The sequence below is a fragment of the Artibeus jamaicensis genome, unplaced genomic scaffold (genome assembly GCF_021234435.1).
Source record: "Artibeus jamaicensis isolate MK-2021 breed Jamaican fruit bat unplaced genomic scaffold, CSHL_Jam_final contig_444, whole genome shotgun sequence".
Taxonomy (NCBI): Eukaryota; Metazoa; Chordata; class Mammalia; order Chiroptera; family Phyllostomidae; genus Artibeus; species Artibeus jamaicensis.
In genome coordinates this window covers 8,528,615-8,547,235 of record NW_026521831.1, presented here as the reverse complement: position 1 = coordinate 8,547,235, position 18,621 = coordinate 8,528,615, and the positions used below count along the sequence as shown (strand labels likewise).

The 18,621-nt window shown below is 55.9% G+C and overlaps 1 protein-coding gene across 1 annotated transcript in view; it reads left to right on the top strand.

Annotated features, from left to right (window-relative positions):
• Window positions 1-14,697, top strand: part of RIN3 (Ras and Rab interactor 3) — a 103,011-nt gene extending 88,314 nt beyond the window's left edge. The window contains exons 8-10 of the mRNA XM_037130253.2: window positions 4,212-4,343; window positions 10,816-10,979; window positions 13,621-14,697. Coding sequence (XP_036986148.2) covers window positions 4,212-4,343; window positions 10,816-10,979; window positions 13,621-13,938 — 614 coding nt within the window. The 3' untranslated portion in view covers window positions 13,939-14,697. The remainder of the gene's footprint in view (window positions 1-4,211; window positions 4,344-10,815; window positions 10,980-13,620) is intronic.
• Window positions 14,698-18,621: the final 3,924 nt, after the last annotated feature.

Genomic DNA, 18,621 nt, shown 5'->3' with positions numbered 1-18,621 from the left:
GGCAGGCCACAGGCACACTTTCTCTGGAAAACCAAACAAGGACACATGGAAACGTGGAAACACGCATGTCCACTCAGAGCCCACTGAGGCAGTGCTGGCTTGTGCTTCTCGGGGTGCAACCCAGACCCCACAAGGGCCATGGGAACACGGGCTGTGAAATTCAGCATCAAGCCCCTGCTTTTTTTCAAAGCTTTTTCCTACCCTTTTGTTAACTTGAAGCTCTCTGGTCCCCACTGGAATACAGAAAAATCAGATCTGAAGTATAGGGTGGCTATAAGAAAACTTCAGTGAGTGAATGAACAAATGAATGAATGAATGACCCATGGCCTCGCTATTCTGACCACTGACTGGGAGGACTTTCCACTGTTGAACTTAGGATACGGCTTAGACTGCCGTTCACACACACACCAGTGATTTACACAAAATGGAATTTGTTTCACTTTCACGTACAGTGTAGGCGGTTTTGAAACCTCTCTCCTACGAGGTACTCAGAGACCCAGGCTCCTCTCTTGTCCCTCCACCATCCCCACTGGTTTCTCTGTCCACAGGCTCCTCCCCTTGAAGGGCATGACCTGAAAGCTGAACACATCTTTTCCTCCTCAAATCCCACAAGCCAGAACTTGGACTTATGGCTGCACCTAGCTGCAAGGGAAGCTGGGAAATGCAGTCTTTCTTATGGGTGGTTGTGTCCCAGCTGAGAGTCAGTTCTGTCACTATAAAAATAAGAAAGATTGGCCAATGAAAGGGAGGAAAGTGGTCTCTGGCTCTCATTCCAGGTGAGAATGAACCCGAGCAGCCAAAGAATACAAGACTCTCCGTGCATGATTGTCTGTGATCCCAAAATCAGTCCCTGGCACGCCCTGAGGGCCGGGACCAGCTCTGCCTCACTCCCTTTGTCTCCCTGTGTGCACTGACCTACACCAGTGCCCACTTGTCACGGCTGCCACTTACCCAGCACTTACCTGCCAGCCACCGCCCTCAGTAGGGCCACCTGCAGGGCCAGCTTTGACAAAATTGAAGGGACTGCCCAAAACCTCAGTAGTCAAGATAAATTGTACATAGGTGGGTTTATATGTATTTTATATATGTGTGCTATGTGTTGTTACATGTGTATACGCATATACATATACACATGTATAAAATGCAGTGCAGTGGATTTTAGTGACCAGTTGCATGACCAAACTACTTTAATCCCAGAATATCTGTATCGCCCCCAAGAGAAACTCTGTGCCCATCAGTAGTCACTCCCCCTCCCCTCTACCCCCAGTGCCTGGCAGCCGCTAGCCTATTTCTGTCTCTCTGGACTTGCTTATTCTGGACCCTTCCTATCAGTCGAATCAGACAGCATGTACAGCTGCGGTCCTTTGTGACTTGCTCCTCTGGCTTAGCATCATTTCAGGGTTCACTGGCGTCCTAGCGTGGATCAGTAGTTTGTTCCTCTTTACCACCCAGCAGGGAGGGTCCCGTTGTATGGACAGACCACATTCTGTCTGTTCACTCAGCAGCTGATGAACGTTTTTGCTGTTTCCACCTTTGGGCTCTGATGAATGATGTTGCTGGGAACATGTGTGTACAAGCCTTTGCATGAACAGGTTTTCATCTCTCTTAGGTATGTAACTAGGAGTGGAATTGCTGGGTCAAATGTTAAGTAATATTTTAATGCAATATTTTTTAAAATGAAAATTAGCCCTGGCCAGGTGGCTCAGTTGGTTGGAGTGTCGTCCCGTACACCAGAAAGTTGTGGGTTCGATCCCTGGTCAAGGCACATACTGGGTTGCAGGCTTGAGCCCCAGTCAGGGTGCACACAGGAGGCAACCGATTGATGTCTCTCTCTCACATCCGTGTCTTTCTCTCCCCCTTCCTCTCTCTCTAAAATCAATAAAAACAACATGTCCTCAGGTGAGCATTAAAAAGTAAAAACGAGTGCACAAAACTCCATGACGAACAGAGACCAACACTTTAAGTACGAACAGGGAATTGTCTGTTCTGTGACCCTGTTGCTGCTCAGTACGACGGGAACAGCCACTGCCGATCAGCCGGCGATTCCCAGGCCCATGTGAGTCCACAAGGGCTGACGGTCACATGCAGACAGATCGCCGACCCAGGGTTCGGCCTACAGACATTGTTTTTTATTGTAAGTGTTCATTAACTTCTGTCACTCAGGTCACATGTAGGGGATATTTTGATAAGTAGCTGTAGGAGGAGCACATATTTTTCCTCTTGCCCCAGGCCCCAAGAGGGCTCAGCAAAGCACCAACCACTGACACCATGTCATTTAATTCTCAAACCTCTGTCTCATGCTCCACCCTCTTTGTGGAGGTTAGAGGAGGACCTTCCCACGGTTCACAGCTAGTGTGTGGGAGCACTGGGGTCGGACCCTGGGCCTAGGCCAGAGGCCCAGCTCTGCCCCACTCACTGTACCTCTCACCGACTTCCTAAGGAGTGCGGTTGGGTAGGAGAGGCACTTCAGCTCTCGGAGCCTCAGTCTCTTCTTCAAGATGATGGGCAAAACCACACCAACTGTATGTCATTGCTATGAGGAACGGATGTGAACTCGCACAGTCGGCTACGGGATTTGCCTTCCTCCACCCGCAGGACTTGCCTCAAGCTGTACCTTGAGGCAATGAAACGAATCCACGGGTGAAACCCACCCCTGGGTGTGCCGTAGGAACCCACCAGTCTTGTCTCCCAAATGAAGCCATGGGTGGACATTTATTTTTGCCCTGGGGGTTAGGAAAATAATTTGGTTCCCCCCAAGAAACAGGTATACTTTCTCAGGGACAATGAGAAGAATATAGCTGGTTGTGTTTTCCTTTTCACTTTGGCCGCCAGAAAACTCAAAGCCAAATTCGTGGCCCCGAAGGAGCAGCTGTGTGAGTTTTTGCTCGTTTGTGCTTTCACTGTTTCTGCTGTACATTGCCTCTTGTCATTCTTGTTTGTCCTGATGTTCACATTTTTATCTAGACTTTACAGCTTTGTCACGTATTTCCTGATGGTTACCTAAATCCTGTGTAAAACATGCCAAGGAGAAATACACTTTTTGAAAGAACTGTAGGTTGCATGGCATGTATTTGGACTGATGGTTAATCTCCCCAGAGACACGAAGGGCAGCAGCCCTGGGATGGTCCTGCTGGGGCCATGCCCCGGCCTGGTAGCTCCAGCTGAGTCTGGAGACCTTTGCCTGAGCCCTGGCCTCCCTTTGGAAACAGGAGGGCAGAAGGGAGTTAGGGACCCCAGTGGCCATTCCTCACTGTGCAAGCCTGCTCAGTTAAGCGTCCATACCCCTCAGCGCATCTGTGCTGGCACGCTGAGCCACCGGCTGGAGGACTCCAGGACTCTGTCCCTGTAGGAATTCTTGCCCTCCAGGTGCAGCCTTTGATTTCGTGTGGCCATACGGTCAGTCTTCAGAGCTAGCCTCCACCCTCTCCTCTTCCCCAAGAGGCTCTGAGCCCTGTGAACACCTCCCCACCAGGCAGAGGGGATGTGTCTTCCTTCAGAGGCCCGTGCACTGGAAAAGAAACCCTGAGGGCGGGGCGCTGCCTCCACGGGTGTCCAACCTTCCGGCGTCTCTGGGCCACACTGGAAGGAGAAGCGTCATCTGGGGCCACACATTAAATACACTGCGATGCGTAATCACAAAAACATCTCATGACGTTTTAAGTAAATTTATGATTTTGCGTTGGGCTGCATTCACAGCCATTCTGAGCCACATGCCGCCCGCAGGCCACGGGTTGGACGCCCTGGAAGCGAATGAAGGCTGGATGGTGGGATTTCTGAGGGGGCACTTTCCACCTTGCAGGTGCAGAGGGAGATGTTGAAAGGGAAGGGAGCCTTTGAGAAGACATCAGCGTTAGACAGACAGGGCGGTGCTTCTGGGTGGGTCCATGAGTATGTGTGTTGTGAACTTGACCGTCAAGCAAGCAGCTTGTGGTGTTGGGGGCAGAGTGGGAAAGAGGAAGGGACTGGGTCTTGCCTACCCCGGGCACCTTTCTCAGTTCCTTCTTCCCAAACCCAGACTGTGTCACAGGCTACCCCAAGAAGCCTGATTCCAGGGTCGCCCCCATCCTGAAAGTCATAAGAAAGCAGGGATGTTCCTCTTCCAGGGGCGACCACGCCCTACCCAGCCAACCATCGTCCCCTTCCCCTGGGCAGAAAACCTCCCTCGAACGGAGCCGTGCACTCACCCCCTCCTGCCTCCTTCCTCCTCCCAGGAAAGCCCTACGGGGCAGACGACTTCCTGCCAGTGCTCATGTACGTGCTGGCCCGCAGCCACCTCACGGAGATGCTCCTAGACGTGGAGTACATGATGGAGCTCATGGACCCCGCCCTGCAGCTGGGGGAGGGTGAGTCGTACCCCTGACCCGGCCACACCGGGGAGACACTGGGCAGCCCAATAAGCACCTCCTAGATGCCAGACTCCAGTGAGCTTTGGGGATATAACACAGGGCCCGACACAGACCCTCTCCTGGGGAAGCTCACCAACCAGCAGGGGAGTCAGGCCAGTAAAGAAACCATGTGACCGCTGTTTGACATATGCTGAAATGGTGTGAAGCCCAGAAGGTATGGGAGCACATTACCCAGGCTATGCAGTCAGGGAGGACTTCCTGGAGGAGGTGACACCTGAGCTGAGCATGGAAAATGAACAGGAACCAGGCAGATAAAGGTGAAACAGCTGCTGCTAGTAGTATACAAGATAAGGCTGAAGTGGGCAGTGTCCACAGGGAGTCTGCCCAGGGAATGATGGTCAGTTCTTAGGCTAGGGTGACCCTAGAGACACCCAGCCCTGGGCTAGGTCCTCTCTCAGTGGATGGAGGTTAATGCCAAGAGTAAACGGCAGTGATGTAGTCTGCTCCACCCACCCTCAGTTTTCCTTCCCCTTTCTTCCTTCCCACCACTTCCTCCCACCCACTTAGCCTCAACCACCCTCCATGAAGGGTCCCATAGATGCAGCCAGCCCAGGTATCAGCTCTAGAAGAGCCCCAAATTGTCCTCTCAGAAGAGGGTCCCCAACCTCCCCCCTCCTGGCCTGTGGACGCTGTTTGCTATATTGACTGAGCTCTGCCTCCTACCTCCTCCACCCCCACACTGGTCCGTGGAAAAGCTGTCTTCCACGAAACCCAGTCCCTGGTGCCAAAAAGGTTGGGGACCGGTGCTCTAAGACATCAGCCTCGAAGGGTGAAACAAGACTCCCAGGCCCTAAGCAGCCCCTTTGGGCTTTGTGGTTCTTATGACAAACCACCCCTCTTTGCATCTGTTTGCATTTTTAGCTTATATCAGTCTCTAAGTGACAGTTCTGTGACTTCTTGGAAGTTCAGAGGAGCATAAAGCCACGAAGTTTACTGCCATGTACAACTTTGGCTTGTGCCCTGGGACCTCTAGATCTGTTTCTTTCTCCTTTGTAGTTAAAATTTTTCTGCAGTTGAATTCCCTGTCTTCCAGAGAGTGTGGGAATTCAGTAGAAGTCAGGTCTCCTTCAGCAGTGGTTATCGGCCACCCAGTACATTCAGCCACCCACCCACCCACCCACCCATCCATCCACTCATTCATTCATCTGTTCATCTAGCAGCCGCTCCGTGAGCCCCTGCTGTGTGCTAGGCCCGATGCCAGGCACTGGGTTGAAGGGCAAGGCAAGACAGGTGAGGCTGACAGTGTCATGAAGATGGAGGCCTGCCTCGTTCTGTGCCCCACGCCTTGAGGCCTCCACCTCCAGCCTTCGTGGGCTTTTCTCCCGGGTTTCCTTCACCCACCTTGACCATGCACACAGCAGCTCCACAAGACCAAGGGGTTGGACAGGGGCCTCAGACCACACTGACCTGTCTCCCCCAGGCCCCGTCGGCCTGTGGAGCAAGGACAGAAGGGAGTGGGAGGCAAGGAGGCCCCATTTAGGGGGATGTGAGAAGAATTGACTTCCTGCCCCAAACACCGAGCACCCCACTTCCTAGGACAAGCCCCCTGAAAAGTACAGCAGCCCCCCAGTACTCTCAGCAGGAATATAGCTATGGTCTGGTGGTGACCACACATGTGACCTCTGAAGGTCAAAACTTTTACATGTCAAAAATCACCATAAATCGAATATGATACTAACGATAAACCAGGGAAAAGTGCTCCTGCAAATCATCAAGCCCAAGAATTAGGAGCCTTAACTTGTAAAAGGTTCTTAGAAATCAACGAGAAAGGTGCTGACTCAATATGTACCTGGGCTAAGGCCGTGAATGCACTCACTCATTCAACAGGTGCTCCCTGAGCATCTACCGTGCGCCAGGTACAGCAGGTCCCTGTCCTCACGGAGACTCATTCTGGGGCAGGGGTGTCAGACTTCAAACAGACTAAACGGACGAGCAAACAAGATAACTTCATGGGTGGCCACTTCTCGTGGATGTTGCGGAGACAGGAAGCCCACTGCGGGGATCCGGCCACGGGGCGGGGCAGAGCCCAGGTGCCCACGGGAGTCCCTGAAAGTCTTTCATTACTGTTTTCCTGTTTTCCAAACTTTCCACGGTGGGCATTCGTAGCTGATCTCTGGGAAGAAATCATTTGCGTGCCCTGTTAAAGGCTCGGCCCCCACCCCATGGGGCCGTCACAGGGTCAGAGAGACGAAGGATGGAGTATTTCGGGGGCGGGGCAGGGGGGGCAGTGCAGAAGCTCTGAGCATTGGCTCCCTCTCGTGTGGCGGTCAGCCTCGACTCCTCAATGGGGCTTTAAGCCGGGCACAGGACAGGGACAGGCTTGGCCGGGGATCCTTCTCCCTGCTCCTGGAGCCTGTGGGGAAGGTGTGGTCCTTCAGGCAGCAGCCTGGTCTGTTCTGGGCTACAGTGTGCTTCTGGCACCGCCGAAGTGCGATAAACACACGAAGGTCTTACTAAACAGTGTCTGACCTGTCGCTGGCCCAGCCCTGCAGCTGCCCTTTTTCAGACGCAGTAGTCAGAGCCCCCGCCCCCACCTCGGCCCTGGGAGGAGGTTTCGAAGGAATGCTGGGGTGTTCACTGGAAGGAAAGATTTGGGCGGGCAGAGCCGCTCCTCCCAGGAGCCCTGCCCCTGCCCCCATAGCACCATCAGACACTGCCCATGGGGGCTGGCATGGGGGCAAACTTTACACCAGGCTGCACACACCAGGAGGTGGGGTACTTGGCAGGGGTGCCTCCTTGCATCTCTGTGCCTAGTCCCATAGCCAGGGTGAGAGGTCGCAGCACCCAGGACAGCCCTGGCTTTGCAGGCGTTGGCCTTCTGTGGTGGGCTGACTTGGAAGGCCCCAGCCTGGGTGGGAGCCCCCACCCTTCAAAGTCCGCCAGCTGCCAGACCTGCATCTGGACCATGGACAGAGGGACAAATACTGGATTTCCCCGGCTTCACCCTCAGGTCCTTGCTGGGCGGTGGTACATAGGGTGCTCTGTCGCCAGAGCCCTGGAATGTGGGCAAAGAGGGTCCTGTCTGGAGCGGAGACAGAGCCCCTGCTGGCCGGCCCCTGCCCGTGGTCCTCTGCGGGGCTCAGAGGTGGCTGGGACCCAGGCAGGCCCTTGGGGGGTCCCCGGTCTTCGAGAACTGCAGTTGCTCAAACCTGAGAGGAAAAGTAACACGGGGTGTAGTAAAAACAGCGGCATGGAGGCTGGATTTCCGTTCTGGTTCTGCCTGTGATTGGCTGGAGACCTTGGGCAAGTCGCTTAACTGCTCTGGCTCTGGAAAGTAAAGGTATTGGGCCGGATTGGGGGTGTTCTAACTGTCTGGCCACTCTGGGTTCTGCAGAGGTCGCTGGAGACAGAGGAGCCGGGCAGCTGGACTCTGCCTTCTCATGTTTCACAGTTCTTCTGAGCAAACAGTCCTGCGTCCAACAAAAAGCCCATAAGCTGGACTCCAGAGTCTGTGCCCTTTGGCACCTTCGCATTCTTTCCATGTGCTGTAGATTGGCACAGGACAAGTGACAGGGCCCCACTTCTTTGCGGCAAGCATATTGGGTGCGAGAGATCAGGGGACATCAGGGCGGAGAAGATCAGATGTAGAGGGGGCCCAAGCATTAGGCTGATCAGACCCCAGCTCCCTTCCAGCCTCTCCCCTCAGCTCCCACCACTCTGTGCAAATATGGGGCAGATGGGAGACCCAGGCAGCTGCGAGGGCAGCTTCGGGGCACCTGGCTGAAGCCAGCTCAAAATCCAAACCGCTCCCAGAAGCCTGCTCATGGACTCATTCACCGGCGCTCACTCTCCATGCTGGCTGACAGCTGCCCACGCTGCGCTAACATCTCAATAGGGACAGCGAGTTTCTCCCATTCATGGGCAACACACTCTCCCGGGAGAGAACCTGGCCTTAAACCTCACTGTGGGAGGAGTCCTCCTGCCACCCAGTGGTCATCGGTGGCACTGCATGGCCCGAGTCAAAGGGAGGTGCCTGGGAAGGCACCGCAGCTGTGAAAAAAGCAGGACCTGAGCAAGAGGAGTGGGGCTGCAGGGCTTGGAGTTCCTCCCCCCGTCCTGTAAGAGTGAGACCCCAGACCCCCTCCCTGAGGTCACCCAGCCACCACACATTGCTCATCACTAAGCACTGCATTTTACATGTAGTCATCTCACTTACCTTCCACATGGCCATGGCGGGGTTTGCAGATGAGGAAACAAGAGTGTAGAGAAGATGCAGACTTACCTGAGGTTGCAGGGTGACCCTCAGCTGGCTGCTGAAGTGTGACAGATCCCACACTCTGACTCCAAAGCTGCGTGTTCTCCACCAAAGCACTGCACTCAGCCATCCGATCCTAGGCAGGGAGATAGGATCGCGGGTGGGAACAAGACCGTCACCCAGACATGCCAAGGATAGGACAGGGACTTCTGGGCGGCGAGGGCTGCCGTCACCAGGAAAGGCTTCCTGGCACACACAGGCCACAGGCTTCACTGAGAAAGGAGACGCGTGAGTGGTCACTGCCTTTCTCTGACAGGGGCACCCAGCCACGCTCTGTGCCGGCCTTGACACACTTGTTTCAAAAACAAAGTCTCTTTCCTCCATTGCTGTGAAAGGGGGCATCACCCTATGGCCATTCACCCTTTTGCCCTACCCCCCACCAACTCAGCCAGGGCGAGACCCTTTCCCATTGGAGACTGTGGGTATGTGTGGGAAGCTTCACCCAGTGCAAGCTGGGAGTGCTTTAAGCTGCAGATAGCTCACGGTGCAAATAATAGTGGTGCAGATCAGAGCAAAGGGCGGTCTTGTCTCCTGCCCTGATAGGTGGTGGGGTGTGCAGCTGAGAGCGATGGCCGTTTTTGAGCCCCGCTGTGAGGGAACCAGGGACTCAGCTCCCTCCCTTGCTCTTCAGGATGCGCGCCTTTGTCTTTGTGCCTCTCACCTCTGGTCACAGAACAGCTGCTGTGCCTCGGGGCTCACTTCTGTGTGCCAGGCAGGAGGGTGGGAATGGGCAAAACCCAAAGGGACGTATCACTGAGTCTGCCCCTTTCATTTTTTTTAAAAAAATTAATGAGTAGAAGCAACTATTTATTCACTTATTTATTCATAATTGAATTACTGGGTGGCAGTGGTTAATATAATTATATAAGTTTCTGTTGTACCATGCTATATAGTAGTAAGTACATCGTCTGCATATTGCATTGTGTGCTCACCACCCCAGGGTCTGCCCCTTTCCAAGGTTTTCCTGGAAGCCCCACCCAGGGACTTCCACTTACCTCTGAGTAGCCAGAACAGGGTCTCCTGCCCTCTAACCCTAGCTGCAAGGGAGTCTGGGCAGGGGGCATTTTCAATGGGTTGTTACTTACCCCCTAAAAAGTAGTGTTCAGTTCGTTAGCAAGAAAGAGAAGATGAGATTTGGATGGGTCTCTGTGAGAACTGGCCTCACATCAAAAATCATTGATGGGGTATTGAGAGAGCCGGGGAGAGGCCCAGTGAGTGGGGGGGAACCCCACGGAAGTCACCCACCCTCTCTAGAGCGAGGGGCTCAGTAAGGCTAGTAGTGTTCCTCAAACATGTTAGCCAAAGCCCCTAACAAACTGAGGAGCGTGAACTCATTAGCATCTGTGCAAATCATCGTCTTTTATCTTTTTTTAAAGATTTTATTTATTTATTTTAGAGAGGAGGAAGGGAGGGAGAATGAGAGGGAGAGAAACATCAGTGTGTGGTTGCCTCTCACACGCCCCCTACTGGAGATCTGGCCCACAACCCAGGCATGTGCCCTGACTGGGAACCAAACCAGCAACCCTTTGGTTCACAGGCCAGTGCTTAGTCCACTGAGCCATACCAGCCAGGGCTGTCTTAAAACTTTGTGTAAGTTTTGGAGTCTGAAGTATGTCAAAGCTTAAATTATTTTAGGGAACATTAGATACTAAGAATACATGTGAATTAATTTAAGAAGGTAAAAAGAAATGGAGAAATGAATGGTTCAGTTTTTGTACTTTAAATCTTTAAAGTCTTATAACCATAATTAAAAGTTTCTCTACATCTTTTAAAAACTATTTTTTAGAATAGGGTATATATATTGCCATATATACTTGTGTGCGTATATTTACCTGCCCTGCCCCCAGCCCCCCATGTCTCCCAACCACCCAGGGATTATCAGTTACCATTATTTTTAAATAAGCAAGAGTTCTCTCTCAAAGGCGAGCCAATGAGCAGGGCCTGACAGCTCGGGCTGGACTTGGGGAAGCTTGTGAGGCTGTGGGGCGGGCAGGGGGCTCAGCCCAGGTGGTGGCTCTGCAGACGGGTCCAAGGCAGCAGCGGTGGGTGGAGCTTGCAGCCATGGGCGGGGCAGGCCAAGCGGGAACCCACTCCTTCCCTTCGTGGGTGGGGTGAGGCGGTCCTAGTTCAGCCTGCACACCCTTGTCCCCGCAGGTTCCTACTATCTGACCACCACCTACGGGGCCCTGGAGCACATCAAGAACTACGACAAGATAACGGTGACTCGGCAGCTGAGCATGGAGGTGCAGGACTCCATCCACCGCTGGGAGCGCCGGCGCACGCTCAACAAGGCCCGGGCCTCCCGCTCCTCCGTGCAGGTGAGGCCTGGGGTGGCAGATGGGAGGAGACCATGCCCCAGAGGCTGTCGTCCCCGCTGTCATTCCCACTGCCCGCAGGCTCAAGATCAGGACATTGACTGGCTGCTCTGGCAGGCCAGCTCCTGCCTGCCAGTGTGTGCCCAGCCCTTGCAGGGGAGGAAGGTCTAGGAAAGTATCACCATGCATTGGTGATCTAGGTGGGGGACAAGACCAGGATAGGGAGAATGGGACTTTCATTCGGCCTTCCATAGCACCTACTGTGTCCTCGCAACCTGTGAGGGTTGGAGATGTGGACATAGTGGTGCCAGTCCCACTTGTAGGGAGCCCACGAGCTGATCCACAGCCTTGCCCCTGGGTCCCTGGACACATGCCACCAAGGGCCCAGTGGCTCTGGCCTGTCCCTGCAATCCAGCTTCCAACCCTCCCACCTCTCTCTGCACAGACTCAGTACCCAAGCCCTTGGTGGCCAGACTCCCAGCTCCTCCTCCACCCCCATCACCCCCACACCCCCACACCCTTACACCCCCAGGTTGCATCAAGCAGCCGAGCTCAGCTCCCTCGCACTCAGCCTCCGCCCATGCCGGTCCATCTCTCCTTCTCTGGCTGCCGCTTGCCCACCCTCAGCATCTTCCCTGACCCCCCCACCTGTCTGCCATTCCCTACAACCTGAGTTAGATGCTCTGCTCTGTCCTTCCTGCCGCTACTCTCCCCATTCCCATTACAGCGTGTGCCACCATATAATAACCGTCCATGTATGAAGAAGCTGTCATCTGGGGTGGGGTGCCCGTGACTCTCCTCTCAGGGGTTCCATGCCCAGGGCTTGGTGCAGCATGGGACTGGGGTGTGTGCTGAATGGAGGGAGTCAGGACAGTGAACCGAGCAGCAAAGCAGACACATAAATAGTTATGCAGACTCACCTCCCCGGCACCCAGAGTGCACTGGACCTGCGCCCCAGCCCTGGCTTTCAAGACGGCCTGTCTGTAATGAGGAGAGACAAGGCCTGGGAGGCAAAAGCCTCAAGGTCTGGACTTAGCTGTGTGCCAGCTAGCTGTGTGACCCTGAGTCATCCCTGCCCCTCTCTGGGACTCAGTTTCTCTGTCAGCACAGGTGGGCCATGGACCAGATGAGCTCTGCCAGTCTGTGTCCCAGGCTGCCAAGCGGATGTCCCCCTCCTCCGATCAGTGGTGTCTTGGTCGTGTGTAGTAACTGGGTCTCAGGCTGGCATGAGCCAGCAGGAATTGGCAGGGGCCAGCTCTTGGGTATGGGCACTCTCGGTTCCAGCCTGATCCGTGTGTCCCTTACTTCTCGCTTCCACCTGTGGGTTCCCCACGCTAAGCTGCACAGCGTCAGTCCCTCCCATCAGGGACACGGGGCCCCTCAGCTCTGTTGCCCTCTGCCCATGCCTCTGCTGCACCCCGTCCTTAAGTCCCTTCCTCCCCAGGAGCGAAAGGCCAGAGCCCGACAGCCATCAGTAGGTGGAAAGGGCCCTTGGCAGCCTAGGGGGGGACGAGAAGAGCACTAACAGGCAGCACTAACGCCCAAGAGAGTGAGCCGGGCTTCCCCTCCCGTAAGAAAGGGGCGATCCTGGTGAAGCTGTCTCTACCGAGCCTGGCGCCTCGTATGCACTCGCCACCCTGTAGCCACCAGCACCATCATCATCCTCATCCTGAGAGGGCCATGCTGCTCCCATCCTTCCACAGGGGTGGCCCCACACAAACCCCTTCCCGCCTGCCCTCGCGGTGCTCGGGGGAAAGGGGACACCTCCAGGCTCAGAGCTAGCTCTCTGTGCTTCCTCACAGCCGGGGTGCACGGCTGGTGTTGTCCTAGTTTACAGTGGAGGAAATGGAGGCTCGGGGAGGTCAAGGGCACACAGTGTGAGCGGGAGCAGATTCAAAGCCAGGCAGAGACAGGAAGGACCATCCTTGTGCTGTACGATCCTCCCTCCGGGCTGGCAGAGGAAGCTGGACGTGCCCCTGCGGTGTGTGTGCACGGGAGAGCCACCACCCCCAGCCCCACAGGCGTCCCTCACCTGCCTGCGCCTCTCGCCCACCTAACCCCCCATCTCTCCTTCCTTCTTCCACCAAGCCCCTTGGCGCCAGCAAATCCTTCCCCTGAGCCTCCCCAACCTCCAGCTTTCCCCAGCCCAGGCTCTTCCAGCCCTAAGGGCAGAACTGTTCCGCCTGCCTTAGCAGTCCAGCTGAACCCTGGGGTGCTGGGACTGGGATCTGCCTCCATTCTCGAGTTTGCTGCCCTTCCTGTCCTGCATTGCCCCTGGGGTGCAGGACTGCAGGCAAGAGGAAGCGACAGCAAGCCCATGGACTGGCCACCAGGGGGCGCGCTCACTCATTGCCAAAGAGCTACTTACTCAGAATGGTCAGCCACACTGAGAAGTGAGGCTCAGAAGGGGAAGGGCCTCACCTTAGGTCACACAGCAGGGCCAGCCGCAGGTTCTCTGATTTCCAGCCTCACCACTGCTCCGACAGTTCCATCTCTCCACAGAGAGGAGTCTAGAGCCCAGAGAGGTAAAGGGGCTTGTCCAAGGCCACTCAGCTCCTCGTCCAAGCTCCCAGCGTTGGGGCAGGGGTGAGACAGGACGCCTGTTGGCCCGCCGTGACACCAGCCCCTCCATCTCACCCTGCAGGACTTCATCTGCGTGTCGTACCTGGAGCCCGAGCACCAGTCTCGGACACTGGCGTCGCGGGCGGACACGCTGACCGCGGCGCTGTGCGCACAGTGCGCCGAGAAGTTCGAGGTGGCGCAGCCCCAGGACCACAAGCTCTTCGTGCTGGTGGACGGGCGCTGCTTCCAGCTGGCGGACGACGCGCTGCCGCACCACATCAAGGGCTACCTGCTGCGGAGCGAGCCCAAGCGCGACTTCCACTTTGTGTACCGGCCCCTGGACGGCGGGGGCAGCGGGGACCCGCCCTGCCTTGTGGTGCAGGAGCCCAACTTCCTGTGAGGCCCCTGCGGCCCCTCCGCGCAGTGTTTACGGAGACTGGCAGGGCGGAGAAGCGGGCAAACGGGGGTCACGCTTGCTCACCCCCACGCTCACGCTCAGCTGCATCCCTCGTGCAGGCAGGAGCCCCACATCTGACCACACGCACTCTCCACGTGGATGTCCACGTGTCATACATGCCTGCAACCCTCTGGGCATGCCGAGGCCACCGGGCAGGACAGCTGTGAGATGACCAGAATCAGCGGCCAGGTGTGCTTCCTGAAGGAGGGGCACGGCACCAGGCAGCCAGGTTACTTGTTAGGAAGGGAAACCGAGGCTCAGAGTGAGAAGGGACTCTCCAGCCAGCTGCAGCACAAAGGGCTCAAGCCGGCCCTGGTTCACGCACAGCCTCTGCCCTGCCCGCCACAGCCGCCCTCCCTGGAGGATTTCCCCTGCGCCCCCAGGATGGCGCTGGGAGGTGTCCAATGGGCCCAGGATCTCAGGAGTCTCTCTCAGGGTGTGCGTGAAGAGACAGGGCCTTGTCCCAGAGCCTGCCCTTGGCCACCGGCACTGTCCCTTATGCAGCTTCTGAATGATTTCAGATGCAGCGAGACACACACCGGGACCACCAAACAGGGGCAGCCCCGTGGCTGCATGGGCGAGCCCAGCCTCGGCCACCCAGGACCAGAACACTGCCAGGGCCCTTCCCCTGGTGGACACCCCAGGGCTGTGGCAAGAGGCACCGTGTGTAGAGAATTTAATAAAAGTCCTTTTAAATGGGTATCTCCTTCTCAAGGCTCTGAAGCTCTGCTTGGCCATCCAGGCAGCCCGTTAACAGCCCAACTCCCTTCCCAGGTGGGGTTCAGAAGAGAACCCCACTTTCCAATGAGGGTCCTGTCTTTTGAGACTTTGCAGTGTACCCTCTGCCTGGTCATCTCCCACCTCATCAACGACCTTGGTTCCCATCATTCTGACCTCTGAATTGTTTTCCAATTAGTCTCTCGCCTTCCTGCCACTGCTACCTAACCCAGCAATCAATACCATTCCCTAAAGCCTTTGCCTGGTCAAACTCCTATTCATCCATCGAAGGCCACCTCCTCCAGGAAGGCTTCTCTGACTTTTCGGGCTAGCCAGATAGTCCTTGCCCACATTCCCACAGCCCCCTGGGCACAGCTCCCTCACAAGAGATGCCCCATCCGATTGCAGTTGTCTGTTACACTTCCGTGTTCTCTACCAGGTTTGGACCGTTCATGTCCATGACCTTGGCATTGATTAAAAATATGTATTTTTGGAGTGGCTGCTAATGTCAACACTCTTCTAGGGCCCCCGGGAACAGCAGAGGACGAAACAAAGTTCAAGTGGGTAGCAGTGAGCTGAGTGCCCAGAGGAGGTCAGCTGCCCTACCTGAGTTAAACTCGGGGGCATCGGCCAGCCCAGTTAGCTGGTCCGAGGACACCTGGGAGACTCTGGCTGCAGGACAGCCCTGTGCGAGATGTGGGGACCGTTCCAGGAGCATCCAGCCCCAGAGCACTTTCCAGGGGGGGGGGGGTGTCTATGTAACAGACATGAGGACAGACCCAGAAGCTGGGGGCAGCCAGCCATGCTCCCAGGTTTCCCTCCCCTCTCCCCACAGCCCTGAGCTATATGGCAGCAGCCCGCTGCCTCCAGCAAGGCCTGAGACTGGTGGGGACAGTCAGGGCGGCGCCCTTTTAGCCAAGCAAGCCTTGCCCAAGTGGAGCCCAAGCTTGGGTGGGGCAGGATTCAGAGGGCGGATTGACCACCAGCCCAGCCCTTGAGCATTATGTGAAGCTCCCAGGAAGGGAGCAGCAGGACGGCCAGGACCACTGTCAGAGCTCTGTGTGAGTGTGTGTGTACTTGTGTATGCGGGGGTGCACACCAGGTGCACCGTCCTGCGGCCAGTGGGGTCTGGCCATCAGGAGAGACCAGCATGGGGGGCCTGACCCAGGGCCACTGGACAGGGCCATGACACCTGCTGACCTCGGGGCTGCCTGGAGTGGTGGGCAGCTCCCCTGCATTGTTTTGCTCGACTCGCACCACAGCCCCTGGGGGAGGTGTTTGTGGGTGAGGACACGCAGGCTCAGAAAGGGGGTGCGCTGGTTGGCTCGGGCAGCTTCGACAACAGAAACTAATGTCCTCCAGGTTCTGGTGGCTGAGAGACAAATTCAGCTGTCGGCGAGCTGGCCTCTCCTTGGCTGGCAGAGGGCCACCTTCACGCTGGGCCCTCACACGGCCTCTCCTCTGTGCCGGGCACCCCTGGTGTCTTTTCCTCTTCCTAGAAGGACACCAGCCCTGCTGGACTGGGTCCCCCTCACAGGGCCTCATGTAACTTGAGTTAACTCTTCAAAGGCCCTGTCTCCAAACACAGTCATGCCCCAAGGACCTGGGGTTAGGGCTTCAACATAGGAGCTTAGGGACACGATTCAGCTCATAACAGGTGGCCGACTAGCCCAAGGTCACATAGCCAGATAGCAGCCAAAGTGAGGCTTGAACTCAGGGCTGAGTGACCCCCCCCCCCAAAATCCAGGGTTCTCTTTCCTGCCCCATGTCTCATCCCAAGTGACCTGTTCCCTACTTTGGTAGAAATCCAAAGTCAGACAAGCCTTGCCTGTCACATGCCCCAGCTCTGGTGAACTGTCCTGTGGCAACCACCCCGGGAGCTTCAGAGGGCTGACTCTACTGAGGATCAACTGAACAAGCCTCGAGCAAGGGAGGAGTCCAGAGCCATGTGTGTCTCTGTGTGTGTGCACATGCATGTGTGTGTGTGTGTCCCAAGGGTGTTGGGACCACAGGTCATGACAAAAAGCAAGAGCTCATCTATGTCCCCTCCCTGGCATTTGTCCCCACTTCCTTTGGCAGGCTGTCTCCTTTCCTCTCTCTGCTTCTCCTACCCCTACAGCCTGGAGCTGGAAAAAGCCACCTGGGGCTTCTACAGAAGTGGTCATGTCCTCGTCCTGCTGTCCCTCCAAGCCCGGGCCTAGCTGTGTCCCTGGCCTAGCTCTCACACCTGGGGCAAAGTCTCGCTCATCATGAAAAGTGTCCAAGTGGCCCTGCAGATGCCTGGCCCATAATGGCTTCACTTTAGTGTGGGGACAGGTCAGCAGGTAAGGTGGGCGGAAAAGACCAGAGACCCTGAGAGAGAGGAGAGAGAGAGGGAGGAGGGTGGGCTGCTCTGCAGGCAGGGTAGACGCCCTTTATCCCCCTCCCCCACCCCACACACACACAAGCCCACTGTCCCTACTGGTGGGCCTGAGGCCCTTTGTGGAAGGCCACGCACACGTTTGTGGGTGTGGTCTCTGCGCATGCTCTCAGGGGGCCGGAATCTGGTACCGGGGCTGCTGCTCTGCAGGGTCATCTGAGGTGGTGGACGTGGTGCCTCTTGGCAGGAACCTTCCTTCGCACAGAGCAGGGCCTTGGGGAGTGTGTCCTCCCTGGCTTTTGTCCCCTCTCCGCTTGGTGGGCAAGGAGAGTTGAAGCAAACACGGAGCTCCGTGGGCCATGGGCCAGGAGTATGACGTCTTTTGTCTTGGTCCCAGGAGTCTCATGTCTTCTGCCAGCTCCTACGAAACTGGTAGGTGGCCTTGGTAGCTTGTGAGTAGAATAAAATCTTAGACTCGAGAGTTCTTGACAAGGAAGATGGAAGAAAGTGAAAAATCACAGAAAAATGAACTAGAAGTGTGCTACAGGCTGGGTAGCTGGTCATTTCAAAGTGGCTTCAACAAAAAGCCTGAGCAAGGACTTGTGGGAGATGGGGCTGAAGGGGCAGGTCGGGCCAGGGCCTGAACGGCCCTGGTTGGCAGCACAGGGAGTCTGGAAACTTCTACCTGCACAGAACAGAATTGCAGGGGGCCAGATGAGAGAGAGAGAGAACAGAGAAGAGCTACAACCTGATCTGCAGTTGGTTGGCTGCCTGTGCCAGCTGCCACAAATACCAGGCCTCGGGTCACTTAGCAAAAGGCACAGGGTACCTCACCCAAGTCCTGCCACCACTTGCCAGCTACCCATAAGGCCCACCACAGAAATAGCCTCAAGTTTATGTGAGCTGGGTGAGGCCGGGTCTCAGAGGGTCACGAGGGTAACGCAGATTTCGATTTCACCCTGTGGGGGAGGCTTCACTCAGGAAAGAGGGCGTCCACCTGCCAGCATTGCAGGTAGAGGGCTCAACACAGGGACAGTGGTGCTGTCCCTCCAGCCCTTGCCCCAAAAGCCACACAACTCATTTCCCCTACACATCTCTGGCGCCCCTCCCCAAGCTGTTGTCCCTCCCAGAGCCCAGGGTGAGTGCCTGCTAGCAAGTGAGTCTGTGTGCCGGTCCTTTAAGAGGACACCTGGGTTTCTAGCAGCTTCCTGTCTCACCTGGGTAGACAGAATCCCTGCTGATTTTCACAGCCAGATGTTGTGGGGGCTCTTCTCACCACTGGGGCCCGTTGTGGGGCTGGGACCCCTCTCTCCTTAGGGAGGACCACAGGTTTTCTAGCTTTGCAGTTTCTCTCCGAAGGTGCCAGGAGCCCTTCCCTAAACTCTACCTTTGAGCAGAGATGACCCTCTCTGCTGCCCCCTGCTGTTCAGTTCAGATTTTAGTCTTCCCTAAGTCACTGATAACTCACCTTCACTAAGTCACAAACTTTGTTTAGGTCCTTGGTTTGGCTTAGAAACCTGGAAAGGATTCTTAGTCACAGGTAGACCTTG